At 49.1% G+C, this 14,686-nt stretch overlaps 1 protein-coding gene across 4 annotated transcripts; it reads right to left on the bottom strand.

Annotated features, from left to right (window-relative positions):
• Positions 1-835: 835 nt before the first annotated feature.
• On the bottom strand, positions 836-14,009 carry Tldc2 (TBC/LysM-associated domain containing 2). 4 transcript variants are annotated; one of them, XM_090352324.1, is made up of 7 exons: positions 13,825-14,009; positions 9,603-9,669; positions 8,205-8,345; positions 7,483-7,607; positions 3,656-3,751; positions 2,220-2,293; positions 836-1,080 (listed from the first exon to the last, which is right to left on the bottom strand). In XM_090352324.1, the coding sequence occupies exons 2-7, from the start codon at positions 9,640-9,642 to the stop codon at positions 945-947; spliced, it is 612 nt and encodes a 203-aa protein (XP_090208450.1). In that variant the 5' UTR covers positions 9,643-9,669; positions 13,825-14,009; the 3' UTR covers positions 836-944. The 4 variants fall into 4 exon arrangements, with proteins under 4 accessions (XP_090208450.1, XP_090208448.1, XP_090208451.1 ...); XM_090352322.1 differs by having other exon boundaries at positions 7,483-7,635; positions 8,178-8,345; positions 9,610-9,669; XM_090352325.1 differs by having other exon boundaries at positions 9,610-9,669.
• Positions 14,010-14,686: the final 677 nt, after the last annotated feature.

The following is a 14,686-nucleotide window of genomic DNA, read 5'->3' as shown; positions in this document are numbered from 1 at the left end:
TCTATAAGTCCACCACTGCACTTTATGTTGTTTGTAACTGTTGAAATCATGAGACACATGTGCCAATTACAAGGCTAAATTTTTCTTAAGGAACACCTTGGCTGTGTATAAATGGAGATGTTTAGTGGCAAAGTCCCTGGAGTTGTATTGTCAACCTTGAGACTTGAGCAGAGCTTCAGGTGGCAATGACAGTTGCTTCCTGAATGTCTGGAACCCCTCCTCACTGTGCCCAGCCTGCCCTTTCTGTACAAAGGACCCTGCCTGGGTGCTTAATGCCACAGCACTGTAGCCGACCTGAGCTGGGGATGGGATTCAAGGAACTCCATGTAACCCTGACCTGACAGCATTGTTCTTTCAGCCAGAGGCAGACAGATGCCTCCTGGGGAAGGTGGGGGGCTCTGTTGTGCCTGAAAACATGTCTCCTCCACCCTCCGAGGCTCCATCCTCAAGAATTCAGCTTCTGAGTCCAAATGTTTACATAGCTTTTGCACAAAATTATGCCATGACCTGTGCACACCTGGCATTAATGCCCCCTATGTCTGTGTTCTAGAATATGCAGCAGAGCAGAAAGAATGATGCTGTCTTTATTAAGTGAAAGTAATACCTAAAATACAGCGTGAACATGCACATATGTCTGTGTCTAGGGCAACTTTTTTTTGAAAGATATACACAAACTTGTTAGCTTATGTGGGTCAAATTTTAGTCAATTTTAAATTTTGTGTCTTAGGATTTTCTACCAATAAATATGTATTTGCTGGCATATTCCTATAAAGATATTTTCATGAAGGACTCTGTGCTTCTTTCTCCTTCCAAGTCACTCTCCAGAATAGTGCCTGGCCCACTGGTTGCTACCCGTCCCCAGGCCTCTCAGGGTTTCTTAACTGTCTTGTTTCAGATGGGCGTGGCTGCTCAGGCAGGCAGGCCTCATGGCATCCCAGAGGCTGTCAGCTCACAGCCCAGGCCTCCAGCTCCTTGATGCAGAACTGCTCCTGCCGGGCCAGCACCTCATTGTTGAAGGTCGCACATGGGTGGCTTCCCCCTCGGTACAAGTCTCCGTCCAACCACAGCCCAAACTGGCCACTGAGGAGAAGAGAAAGTCTTAATGGCTTACACCTCCAGCAGCCCGGGGCCTCCCTTCAGGTAGCCTGGTTTTCCTCATCACGTTGTAAATCAATTTATCCTAAATTTGGAGGACTCAACAGGCTGTGGAGTCAAAACCCAGTTTGGGAACCTCTGGAATATACCAATCCCCAAATTGCACAGAAAACCCAGGTGGAAACAGGAAGTTATTACTCATCAGAAATGGCCACTCTCCTGGGCGCCTCTCAACAGAGGCTCTTCAGGCAGCTGGGAACACAAAGAATTTATAGGCTTGCACCTTTGCCCTCAGGGCATAACAGTGTTCCTGGATTTTGAAGGGATGAGAACAAACTGTGTGCGCGTGTCTGTGTGTGTGTGTGTGCGCGCGCACACGCACGTGCTCTGGTACTCCGCCAGGGCACTGTCCCTGAGATGCTTTGCTCAAAGCTAGTGCTTTAAAAATTGAGCCACAGCTCTTCTAGCTTTTTTTTTCCTGGTTAATTAGAAATAAGAGTCTCATTGACTTTTCTGTCTGAGCTGGTTTTGAACTACAGTCCTCAGATCTTAGTCTCCTGAGTAGCTAGGATTTATAGGCATAAGCCACTGACATCTGGCTTTCAGACTTTTTTTTTGGCCCGGGCTTGAGCTCAGGGCCTGAGCACTATCATTGGACTTTCTCAAGCCTAGAGCTCTACCACTTGAGTCACAGCACCACTTCGGGCTTTTTCTATGTATATCGTACTGAGGAATCAAACCCGGATCTTTGTGCCTGCTGGCAAGTACTCTACCACTAGGTCATACTCCTGGCCAAGACTTTTTTTTTTTTTTAAACTGTCTACACAGAGGTCAAGCTGGGCAAAAGTGTTCTCTCATGCAGTATCCTGGAAGAAGGCTGTCAGGTTGCGACTCTAGCTTCATCTCATCACATCAGTTCAAACTAAGCCTAGGCCAGCCATAAAGCATTTGGTTAGACAAGTTTATGCCACCTTTTTCCTCGACCTTAGTCTGGGCCTAGGGTTCCCAGGACTGGAGGGAGAAGTAGACTGGGATGCTAACCTAAAGGCAAACCACCAGCCTCCCTTCCCACCCAGACCAGCCATGTCCACTGGGGCTAAGACCCGGAGGACAGAGACACCTACCTGCCGCTGCCCATCATCAGTGAGTCCAAGTCCCCTTTGACAAAGAATGAATTGTTTCCAGTCCACTTGAACACCTTGGATTACAAGAGAAAGGCTTGCTGACACTGAGTAATGTTCCCTGCAATCTGACATCAAGACACTAGGTGGCAGCGTTGCACAGGGAACAGGGCCAGAGCAACAGGGAGGCTTGGCCCTTGAGATTGGCTTGTAGCCCTTTAGTCTCCCTGGAGCTCAGAGCCATCCAATGCCCTCTGGAAACCTTGGAGACTTCCGCTTCCACAGCTGGAGACAGAAGGAAAGTCCAGGCCAGGAGTTGGGATGGATGCTGTCACTAAGTTCCTGTTCCTCCAGGATGTCACCAAGCCTGCCTGCCTCCAATGCCAGCTCTAAAGATACTTCCAACTTCCATGGTCTCTGTCCTGCCTGTCCCTTCCACCCTTGCCTGGATCACAGCCTTCCAGCCGGTCTCGTTCCCCCATCTGCCTTGCCCATCTCCATGCGGTGATACAAGTTACCCACTCCAAACCCAGTTCACTCTGTCAGCCTTCTCCCTAAGGCTTACAAAGGCTCCATACTACAAGAGGGATAAAATCCAGTCCTTACCCAGCCACAGCATGCCTGTTCTCACACCTGCTCTTCTCTCTACTCTCTCCTCAAAACTTACTGGAGGCAACTTTCTATCCCTTGGATACTTGAGCTCATTCCTACCTCAGGACATTTGCATTTACTAACCCCTGCCATTCAAGGTCATTTCTTACCTTTCACTCCAAGTGTCACCCCAGAGAGATTTCTCTAATAGACATTTCCTCTCCTCTGAAGAGGAGTCTGGGACTTTTCCCTCTCCCGTCTATTTCACTGCCCCCTCTCTGCCATCTATATACCCCATTCTCCACACACCGCTCAAGCTGTGTCCCAAGTCTTTGGCCTTGGGGAGACCTTCCCTCTATCGAGTCCCTCTTTCTCTCTTCCTTCACTTCTATTCAGCCTAGGTTCTGCAGTCCTTTTCCCCTCTGCCTCTGCTCAACCAGCCCAGTGGATGCTGGGCCCTGAGCCCGTCTGGCGAAAGAGCTGTGGTGCAGAATGTGGGCATGGGAATCGCCACCTTGAAACTCAGAAGCCTGGTCCTTGCCTACCCCAGCCCAGACCAGCTGTCCTGCTCCACCAGCTTCTAAGACTTCCAGTTCCACAAGTGCAATGACATGTGGCATCTCTCCCTTTGACACCCTGTGTTTGGTAAGACACCACTGGACATGTCCTCCTGGTGGCATGCCCTGGGAGAGAAGCCTGCGCTTAGACCCATCATGGCTTTCTGGCCTGCATCTGAGAAGAACCTCCTTCCCCTTCTCAGCCAGGGAGACGGCAGCCGGGTGGAGAGGCCCTCAGCCCTGATGTAGCCCCTGTACAGAGATGCGCTGTGTCCTGCAGCCTTGCCTCACCTTCAGTTGTGGGGAGAAGGTGAAGAGGAATGTCTCCCCCGTGCCGTAGAAGCCTTTGCTGAGCCGGAACGTGGAGGACGAGAAGGCACCAAACATCTACAAAGCACAGGCAGGCGGTGTGGGTGTCCGGGAAGCCGAGGCCTCCAGTAGCCAGCCCTGCTCTCCAGGCCCCATGGTGTCGCTGCCACAGCCTGGAGGACACCAGGACAGCCAGAGCAGGGCTTGGGACAGGGACCCACTATGGTCTTCCAGCCTGCACCCTTTCTCCACGCTCCCCACGTGTTCTCACCCGCACCCTCTCTTTCATTCTCAACACTAAACAGCGTTCGCTTTAGACAAGCAACCCTAGAAAAACTAGAAATAGACAAACAGTAAGAAAGCCAAGTAACACCCCCCCCTTCTTCCTCTTGAAGATGACTGGTTTTTTTGTTTTGTTTTGGTCTTGGGACTTGAACTCTGGGCCTGGGCGCTGTCCCTGAGCTCTTCAGCTCAAGTCTACTGCCCTACCCCTTGAGCCACAGTGCCACTTCTGGTTTTCTAGTGGTTAATTGGAGATAAGAGTCTCACAGACTTCAGTGCCCAGGGCTGGCTTTGAACCGGGACCCTCAAATCTCAGCCTCTGAGTAGCTAGGATTATAGGCATAAGCCACTGCATCAAGCTGCTTTTGTTTTTTTTGTTTTTTTTGTTTTTTTGGTCAGATACAGGACTTGAACTCTGGACCTGGGCACTGTCCCTGAGCTCTTGAGCTCAAGGATACTGCTCTACTTACAGATGACTTTTTTTTTATAATGGTCATGGGACTTGAATTCAAGGCCTCACTTGCTAGGCAGACAATTGAGACATGTGTCCCCCAAATTCAAAATATGATTTCCTGTGGTATCCTAGCTACCACCCTGGTGAGAAAAAAATATCTTTTTTTTTGTTAAATCAAGGTGGGATACTTTAAAAAATCCTGCTTTGGCTGGGTGCCAGTGGCTCACCCCTATAATCCTACTCAATAAATTACACACACATGAGGAAAAAAAAAACAAAAACAAAACAGAGGTGGAGCTGTGGATCAAAGGGCAGAACCCTGGCTTTGAGTAAAAGAAGCTCAGAATCAGCAACCAGGCTCCTTCTTCAGGATGGTGGCTTGGTTCTTGTTGATTATTCTGCTAAGACAATGTCAGAAAGTACAGAAAAGGAAAAGAAAAAAATGCTTTGGGAAAAGAAAATTTTTGAAACTAAGTTTTGTCTTAACTGGTTGTTCTAAAATGGAAGAGTAACTAAGACATACCTCAGATTGTTCTAGAGTAGATACATGTTTTGAGATTGCTCAAGTACTGTTAATTTTACCTCAAAGATTTTTTTTTTTGCATGTGTGAGTGTGTGTGTGTGTCTCATAGGGCTTGAACCCAGGGCCTGGGCACTGTGCCTGAGCTTTTTCAGCTTAAGGCTAGTGTTCTACTGCTTTGAACCACAGCGCCACTTCTAGTTTTCTGGTGGTCAATTAGAGATAAGAGCCTCACATAGGGGCTGGGAGTTTGGCCTAGTGGGAGAGTGCTTGCCTAGCATGCACGAAGACCCGGGTTCAAACTCCTCGGTACCACATACATAGAAAAAAGCTGGAAGTGGTGCTGAGGCTCAAGTGGTAGAGCTCTAGCCTTGAGAAAGTCCAAGGACAGTGCTCAGGCCCTGAGCTGAAGTCCAGGACTGGCAAAAAAAAAAAAAAAAAAAAAAAAAAAGAGTCTCACATGGGCCAGGAGTTTGGCCTGGTGGTAGAGTGCTTGCCCAGAATGTAAGAAGACCCAGATTCGATTCCTCGGTACCACATACATAGAAAAAAGCTTGAAGTGGTGCTGTGGCTCCAGGGTAGAGCCCTAACCTTGAGAAAAGTCCAAGGATAGTGCTCAGGCCCTGAGTTCAAGCCCCACAACTGGCCAAAAAAAAAAAAAAAGGTCTCACAGACTACTGTCCATGCTGACTTTGAACCGTGGTCCTCAAATCTCATTACAGGCATGCGCCACAGGTGCCTGCTTATCTCAGTATTTTAGTGGTCATTCATGTAAATACATCTTATCCTCCTCAAACTAGCCAGTCTGAGCAGATTGTGTCAACTAATCTGAGCAGAGGGGTGGAGAGCCTGCTGTATTGGGTTTTAAAAAGGGAGCAGTGTGCTTGCTCTGTTTGCTTCTAGGCAGATTTTATGGCTGACGGCACAAGCTTCAGCAGAAATAAAGTTTACCTTGCCAAGTTCCTTTCCAGCTGATGTCTGTCCTTCTGTGTCCTTATTCTTCTTACACAACACCCCCCAACATCCCCAGCCATTTCTAACATCCTCTAATGCTACTGTTCAGATTTCCCTTCACTGAGATGTTCTGGAAACATCTGGAATTGTGTTTGTTTATGCTGGTGCAGGGACTTGAATCCAGGGCCACATGCTCTGTCTTTACCTTTGCTCACAGCTGGCACTTCAGCCCTGCCTCCAGCCTGGGCTGGTTAAGTGAAGATGGTGCCTCCTTCCTGAGCTGGAAGTAATGATCACATCTCAGCCTCCCGAGTAGCTTTGGATTACAGGCCTAAATCACTGGTACTAAGCGTGTTTTAGAAGCTGCTTTCTTTTACTTTTCATTTTTTTTATTTTAATTTTGATATATATTTTTTTTTTTTTTGGTCAGTCATGGGGCTTGAACTCAAAGAAGGCCTGGGTGCTGTGTTTGGGCTCTACTGCTCAAGGCTAGTGCTCTACCACGTTGAGCTGCAGTACCACTTCTCTTTTTCTAGTGCTTAGTTGGAGATAAATATCTCATGGGCTTTCCTGCCCCAGCTTGATCCTCAGATCTCAGCCTTCTGAGTGGCTAGGATTACAGGTATGAGCTAGGGTTACAGGGCTGAGCCATCAGCAGTTTTCATTTGTTTGTGATGGGGTCTGGCTATAGAGCCCACGCTGGCCTCAGACTCACCATCCTGTCTGAGCCTCCCAGGGCTGGAGTTACAGCTATGCACCACACACCAGCTTCCCTCGCGTTTCTTGATCAATTTCAAACATATAGTTCAAAGCACAGATTCATCGCACGCTGTAGAGGTGTGTGCTCTGTGCTTGCTCTCTCTATGCGTCTTCTGACCTGTTTGAGAGTGAGCAGCAGATTTGATGACCCCTCACTTCTGGACAGTTCAGTTCTTACGAATGAAAATGTTCTCTAACACGAGCACAGTAAGAACCGTCATCATACCCAACAGTAAGCCTCTGGTCTTATCTAGTTGTCAGCCCATTGTCAGCCGACCTGCGAATGCTGTTCATACCTGTGTTAAAGAGGAAAACGAGGGGGGCTGGGAATGTGGCCTAGTGGTAGAGTGCTTGCTTCACATGTATGAAGCCCTGAGTTCAAGTCCTCAGTACCACATAAACAGAAAAAGCCTGAAGTGGCACTGTGGTTCAAGTGCTAGCTAGAGCAAAAGAAGCTCAGGGACAGCACCCAAGCCCCACAACTGACAAAAAAAATATTCATCATCCCTTCCCTCCCCCTTAGTCTCCCCTTCCTGCTAGTATCCGCCCTCCCCTTCCAAGCAGGAAGGATGCAGTTTTCCCTTTGTATTAAATAACCTTTTGCTTAATGCTACACACACACACACACACACACACACGCGCGCGCGCGCGCCAGCCTCAGCTCCCAGGGGCTGCACACTATCTAGGTTGGTCTTGTTCGATTACACATAGGAAACACGTGCACAGGAATACATGCGCACCAGGCTTCTGGTGGGCAGCTCAGTGCCTGCCTGGTGGTTGTAGCCTCTTCCTCCCCCAGCGCTGGTCGTACTGGGAGTACAGAACTCCAGCCCAGCTCACCTGCCCGTCTTGGTCTCTGAGCAGCAGCAGCACCGGCCCACTGTGGCCTTCCATCTGCCGGTACAGGCTCCGAAGACTGAAACCATCCCTTGATGTGCAGAAGACCAGGGTCCAGGGTCTGCCAGCTACTCTTGGGGGTAAGTGGAGACTGAGCTAGAGGCAGATGGAAAGATTACTGAGGGGCTCGCCCTCCCGCCTCCCTCCTGCTGAAGGCTCTAGTGTCCCGAAGGGCTGGGGTAAAACAGAACCACTCGGGCAGGGCGCTTGCCTGTATCCAGCAGCAATAGCCCATTTTACAGATGAGGAAAACTGAGGCTTGGGGAGAGAACAAGGAAGTGGCAGAGCCAGGACTCCAGCCCAGAGTGGGTCTCAGGACTCACCCCTTGGTCACCAGGTTCCCAGAGGACAGAAGAAATGCTAAACCCCTCTTCCTGGCCTCTACCTTCTCACACCTCCAGCCCAGGTCTGGCTCTAGATCCCCAGGAGTCTCACTCTGTCCTCAATCCTGTGGCCCTGGTATTATGCTGCTGGGCCAGATGACAAGGAAGGAAAGGGAAGTCCATACAGAAGAGGACATTTGTCACGGGGGACACTGAGCTGGGGACAGAACAACTGTGACCCCCGTGCCCCTAGGTGTGGCTGGTGTAGGGAAGAGACTCGGGGCTAAAGTCTTGGCACATGGGCAGGGCCCGAACCTGCCTAATCTCTGAGGCACCCAGGACCTGGCTGGTTTCTATCAGCTGAGGCTCCGTGAGGTCTGCAGGGCCAGAGCTGCGAGCTGCCTCCTCCTCCTCCTCCTCTTCTTCCTTCTCCTCTTCCTCCTGGCCCTCTTCCCCAGACAGAGCATCCTCCATGCGGGTGGGCTGTAAAAATAGAGGCCTGGTGGGTTGGGGGACAGATTGAGACCTGGGAAAACCATCTCACCAAATCCCTAAGTTTCTGGCAGCCTCCTTGCCCCTGACCAGGAACCTGGAAGCCCAGGCCTGGGTAGCTGGAAAGTGCTCGTGGCAGACAGGACCCTGTCCTCCCCACTGCCAGCCAAGGAGAGGGATGGGGAGGAAGCTCCTCCCCTGGCCCCATCCTGCCCCTCACGTGTGCCCCGCCCGCAGTGCTGCTCAGGTGTGGTCTGGGCCTATTTTCTCTGCACCCAGGTCAAGGCGCCAGGTGTCATGCGCTAGGCTGAGCACAAGGCCTGGAGGCTGCAGCCATGTGGTCGTACGTGACGTGACAATGACAATCTTGGTCCTACCGTGCCCCCAACACTGCCATGTTCCACGACCAGGCGTGTTTACAGTGACTTCACCCCTAATTCTCCCTAGCATCCCAAGCTGAGATCCTTTTGTTATGCCAGTCCTGGGGCTTGAACTCAGGGCCGGCCTGGACGCTGTCCATAAGCTTGTTTTTGCTCAAGGCTAGTGCTCTACCACTTGAGCCACACTCCGCTTCTGGTATTCTTTGGCTGGTGAGTGCAGAAAAGAGTCTCACAGACTTTCTTGCCGGGGCTGGTTCTGAACCATGATCCTCAGGCTCCTGAGGAGCTAGGATTTCTCCATTATACAGGGAAGCTCAGGGTCACCTTCTACCAGTGGACAGTGCACCTCGTCGTCGTCACAGGTGCAGTGTGTTTGTTCAGATGAATGGTGTGGTGGCTTGGAATAGGGTTATACAGGCAAGTCTTTGTGAGGAGGTGCACACTTCAGTGTCAGCCTGCGTGCTTATATGTGCAGTCTGCGGCAGGGATTGCTGTGTACCAGTGGGCACAATACTGTGTGGTCAGTCACCTACATTTCCATCATCTGTCAGCTCATGTGCGTGCGTGCGTGCGTGTGTGTGTGTGTGTGTGTGTGTGTGTGTGTGTGTTCACAGGTGAGTACACACGTGCAGGCCTGCCCCCAGTGACTTCAGGGAGATCACAAGAAAGAGAGAACTCTCTGGCAAGAGAAACACATAAGAGTCCCTTTCCTGGCCTCCTCCATTTCCCAGTTTACACCTAAGGAGGGCCCCTCCCTGTCGTGCCCTCTGGATGGGACACGGACAGTGGCTTGTCTCCCTCCCACTCCCACCCTACCCCATTTCCCTTCCTGCTAGAGACCAGACCTCACCCGAGCTGCACCCCTTACCCCTTACCAGCCGAGTGTACTGCCATCGGGTTCCCTTCATTCTCTACACAGGAGCTGGTTCTCTGCCCTGTGGAAGAAGTACCAAGATCAGACCTGGGGAAGGCTTGGAAATGACAGGGAGGATCCTGGGCACACCCACTGGCTGGCTCTGTGCCCATCCAGCTGCCCTTTGCTCCTCCTCACCCCAGGCCAAGTGTCCACTGGGTGGGGTGTGTGAGTAACTCAGTATTCAAGGCCTGGCTTGCTTTCAGTGTGTAACACGTGTGAACCACACATTGTAAATTGAGCTGTGATTTCTTGTCAATGCCAAGTCCTGTGGCAGGCTGGCACAGGGACTGAGGCTCTTTGGGAACATACTTAAGGCCCAGGATGGGGTTTAGGAATCTTTGCTTTCCAGTGTGACTGTGACTAAGCCCATTCGCACCCTGGGCCTCAGTTTCCCCACATGGGATATCTAAAATGTTGGACTAGATAATCTCCGCAGTCCTTCTAGGACTGATAAGCTGGTAACTCAGGTCCCTTCCAAATTGATGAGTGAGTTGTCAGGGAAAGGGTGTGCCCAGACCAAAAGAAAAGACCTCTTAAAAAAAATATGGTACAGCCAGGCACTGGTGGCTCATGCCTGTAACCCTACCTGCTCAGGAGGCTAAGAGCCGAGGATCATTGATCAAAGCCAGCCAGAGAAAGGAAAGCCCATGAGATTCTTATCTCCAATTAATCATCAGAAAACCAGAAGTGGCACTGTGGCTCAAAGTGGTACAGCACTAGCCTTAAGCCTAAAAGGTCAGGGACAGTGCCCACACACCTTAAGTTCAAGCCCCAGGACCAACCAAAACAACAACAACAAAAAATTGGTACAAATATACCACAGTGCATTACTTAGTTTTAAAGAAAGATGAATTCATGTCTTTTGCAAGAATGGAAAGTGGATGGAATTGGAAAACATCCTGTTAAGCAAGATAAGCTATACTCAAAAAGCCAAATGCCACATTTTCACTCGCCTGCAGACTCTAGACTTTGAACATGTGCATATATATATATATATGTGCATGTGTGTATATATATTTATATACTCATATATATATTTATAGTCACAGAAATAGATTGTAACCATAGGGCAGTTTAATAACATCCACTATGTGTCTAATGATGAAGATAGCATAAGGAAATCTCACTGAAAGCTGTTAAACAGAGGGTGAGGGATGGGGAAAGAATTTTTCTGATGAAAATACTATATAAAATTGTGTGAGGGGCCAGGAGTTTGGCCTAGTGGTAGAGTGCTTGCCTAGCATGCACAAAGACCTGGGTTCCATTCCTCGGTACCACATACATAGAAAAAAGCTGGAAGTGGTGCTGTGGCTGAAGTGTTAGAGCTCTAGCCTTGAGTCCAAGGACAGTGCTCAGACCCTGAGTTCAAGACCCAGGACTGGCAGAGAGAGGGAGGAGGGGGGAGGGAGGGAAGGAGAGAGGGGAGATGGAGGGAGAGGAAAGGAGTGGAGAGAGAAGGAGGAAGAAAGAGAGAAGGAGGGAGGGAAGGAGGGTTGCTTATACCTGTAATCTTAGCTATTCAGGAAGCTGAGATCTGAGCATCACAGTTCAAAGCCAACTGGGCACCAAAGTCTGTGAGACTCTAATTTCCAATTAACCACTAGAAAACCAGAAGTGGCCCCTTGGCTCAAGGGGTAAGATGGTAGCCTTGAGCTGAAGAGCTCAAGGGCCCAGAGTTCAAGCCCCACAATTTAAAAAAAAAGTGTGAAATTCCTTGGTACAGTTAATATACACTTAAAAAAAAAGAGGAGGGGGGAGGGAAATGGGGACCATGACATGAGAAAGGGTATCTATATTTATGAAGTAATGCACCTTCTATCTTGTGAATATAATGTAAACCTTCTATTAATTACAATAAAAATATATATATAAGAAATATTAAAAAAAAAAAAGGACCAGGAGTAGGGTCTAGTGGTAGAGTGCTTGTGTAGCGTGTATGAAGCCCTGAGTTCAATTCCTTGGTACCATATACACATAAAAAATGGAAGGCTGGAAGTAGTGCTGTGGCTCAAGTGGTAGAGCACTAGCTTTGAGAAAAGCTTAAGGACAGTACCCAGGCCCTGAGTTCAAGCCCCAGGGCTGGGGATCGGGGAAGAAGAGGAGAGTAAAACTTGCTGTGTTGGGGACTGGGTATCAGAGGGGGTGGAGGGGGAAATGGAGAGGGTAAATGAGGGTAAATACGATTTAAATACTTTATGTGCATGCATAAAAATAGAACACTCACGTAGTTGAAATTATTTTAAAAAGGAGGAAGGATACTGGGGAGTGGGAGAGAGGGTGAGGTTAATGGGGATACCTTGTATACATATATAGAAATGTCACAGGGAGTGCCGGGAGTTTGGCCTAGTGCTAGAGTGCTTGCCTAGCATGCACAAAGACCTGGGTTCGATTCCTCGGTACCACATACGTAGCAAAAAGCCAGAAGTGGTGATGTGGCTCAAGTGGTAGAGCTCTAGCCTTGAGAAAAAATCCAGGGACAGTGCTCAGATCCTGAGCCCAAGCCCAGGGCTGGCAAAAAAAAAAAAAAAAAAAAAAAAGAAATGTCACAGTGAAACCTCCCTTGTCCAACCAATATATGTTCAACAAAAAAATCTTTAAAAACAATTCTCCCTCAGAAAAATATCCCACAATTTTTAGGACTGGAAATGTGGTTCAGTGGTGAGCTCTTGACTAGCATGTATAAGCTCCTGACTTAATCTCTAGCAGCAAAAAGGAAATAAAGGAGGAAAAGGGAAGGCAGGCAGGCAGGCAGGAAAAGAGAGAGGATGGAGGAAGGAAGGAAAGAAAGAAAGGTAAAGAGGAAGGAAGGAAAGAAAAGGACTTGGGGATATGGCTCAAGTGGCAAAATACCAGTCTAAAAGCTCAACCACGGGCCAGGAGTTTGGCCTAGTGGTTAAAGTGCTTGCCTAGCATGCATGAAGACCCAGGTTCGATTCCTTGGTACCACATACGTAGAAAAAAGCCAGAAGTGGTGGTGAGGCTCAAGTGGTAGAGCTCTAGCCTTGAGAAAGTCCAAGGACAGTGCTCAGGCCCTGAGCTCAAGCCCAGGACTGGCAAAAAAAAAAAAAAAAAAAAAAAAAAAAAGCTCAACCACCAGTGTGGGAAATAAATAAAAGAAAAAGTGAAAATTATGTCTGTAAGGTTAGGGGCTAAGTAGGCCTCAGAGCCTCTATGAGACCCCGCAGCCCGGGGTGGGGTATTTAGTGCTAATCGGTGTTTCCTCTACTCCCTCCTCCACCCCAACTGCATCTTGAGAGAATTCCTGATGAGAGCCCTCAGCCTCCACTGGGCAGGCCATGTTTGTTTATTCTTTTAATTACTTTACTTTATTGTTAATACAGAGGTGATGTACAGAGGGATTATAATTATATGAGTCAGGTAATGAGTACATTTCCTTTCCTACAGTGTCTTCTGTTCCCTTGCTCTCTCCCAGTCCCTCTCTCCTGTCTCCACTCACGAGTTACACAGTTCACTTTCACCCTTGTCCAGGGAGCTCCACTGTTGCACTTGTTCAGTCTTTCCCTTCAAGTTCTGTGCCCTCCCCTACCAACCTTCCTGAGGATATACATGTGAACATACCATACATAAGCTAAGTAGAATCATCAAAAATGAAGAAGAAGCCGAAGAACAAGGAGGAGGAGGAGGAGGAGGAGGAGGGGGGGGAAGGGGAGGGGGGGGAGGACAGGGAGGAGGAAATCCTTTGTTTCTATATCTTGGAGTTTGTTTCCAGTATGCATATTATTTTATTTTTTGCCCGTCCTGGGGTTTGAACTCAGGACCTGAGCATTATCCTTGGGCTTTCTGAAGGAGAGAGTTCTTCCACTTGAGCCACAGCACCGCTTCCAGTTTTTTTTATGTATGTAGTACCAAGGAATCGAACCCAGATCTTGGTGAATGCTAGGCAAGCATTCTACCACTAGGCCAAACTTCCAGCATGTAAATTATTTTATATTAATATGAAGAGGCACTTAGGCATTGTGCCTTTGGGTTTCTCTCCTAAGAATATCCTCTTTTGTCTCACTGTATGTACCCAGAATTCAGTATAACTTGTCCTATCCCAGTGCATTTTAGATTTAATTTCCATCATATCAAAGAGAACAATCAGCAGATCACACTTACAAGATGGGGAGTGGAGAAAGGGAGGGAAAAGAGAAACATGGAAGAAGGAACTCACCTCACAAAGCACTGGGCCCTGGCGGCTCCTGAGGCTCTCTAAGGTTCTTTCCACAGCGCACCTTCTTGGTCCCCCACACAAGACACATCCAGATCCAACCCTACCCACCTGGTCATCCACACAGCTTTCTCTCTCAACGCTTGTCCTCAGCAGGTGCCCGGCCCCTCTGTCTGGCCCTGGCTCCAGGCTCTCTTCCCTGGCTCTTATACCTGCCCAGAGGCGGCGGAACCTGGCCCCGTGCCAGGCCAGTTCCAGCTGGGAGGAGCGGTTGGTGATTATCACACACCAGAAACTCAAATCCCACAAACACACACAAACATGACCTTGTTACCCCTCTGGTCCTCAGCTCTGTCTCCATCCATCCAAAGAGGTGAGAACCGAGCTCCTTGACTCATACCTGGAGTTTCTCCCCAGCAGGTACCACCTGCTGCCCACCATTGAAGTTAGACCAAGTGACGTGCCATAGGAGAGGGCCATGCTGCAGGGAGCCCAGGCTTGGGCTTGGCCCCACCAGCTTCCTGGCTCATATGGAGGATATTCATGGGAAGGAAAGCCCAGGGGTCTTTCTCCATTAGAGGGGCCTACTTCTTTGTCCTTGGCTCACAGTAGAACTTCGATGACAGCTGTGCTGTAGACTTGCAAAGCAGCAAGGGCCTCAACCAGCCCTACAGTCATTGGCCTCCAGGAAGGGGAGTCCACTTTCACCTCCCCTCTTCACAGATGCCCCTGGTGGACAGGACTTGTAGCTCATGGCCACGTGTCCTGGGACAATGTCCCTTCCAGGAAGTATGGGGTATCCAACAGACTTGTATTATGGGGAAAGCAGGTAAGTGAAGGGCCCTGTTGTTACTTCAAACACCAC

Source organism: Megascapheus bottae, chromosome 18 (assembly GCF_031878675.1).
Source record: "Megascapheus bottae isolate mThoBot1 chromosome 18, mThoBot2.hap1, whole genome shotgun sequence".
Lineage (NCBI taxonomy): Eukaryota > Metazoa > Chordata > Mammalia > Rodentia > Geomyidae > Megascapheus > Megascapheus bottae.
This window is presented reverse-complemented; position numbering and strand designations above follow the sequence as displayed.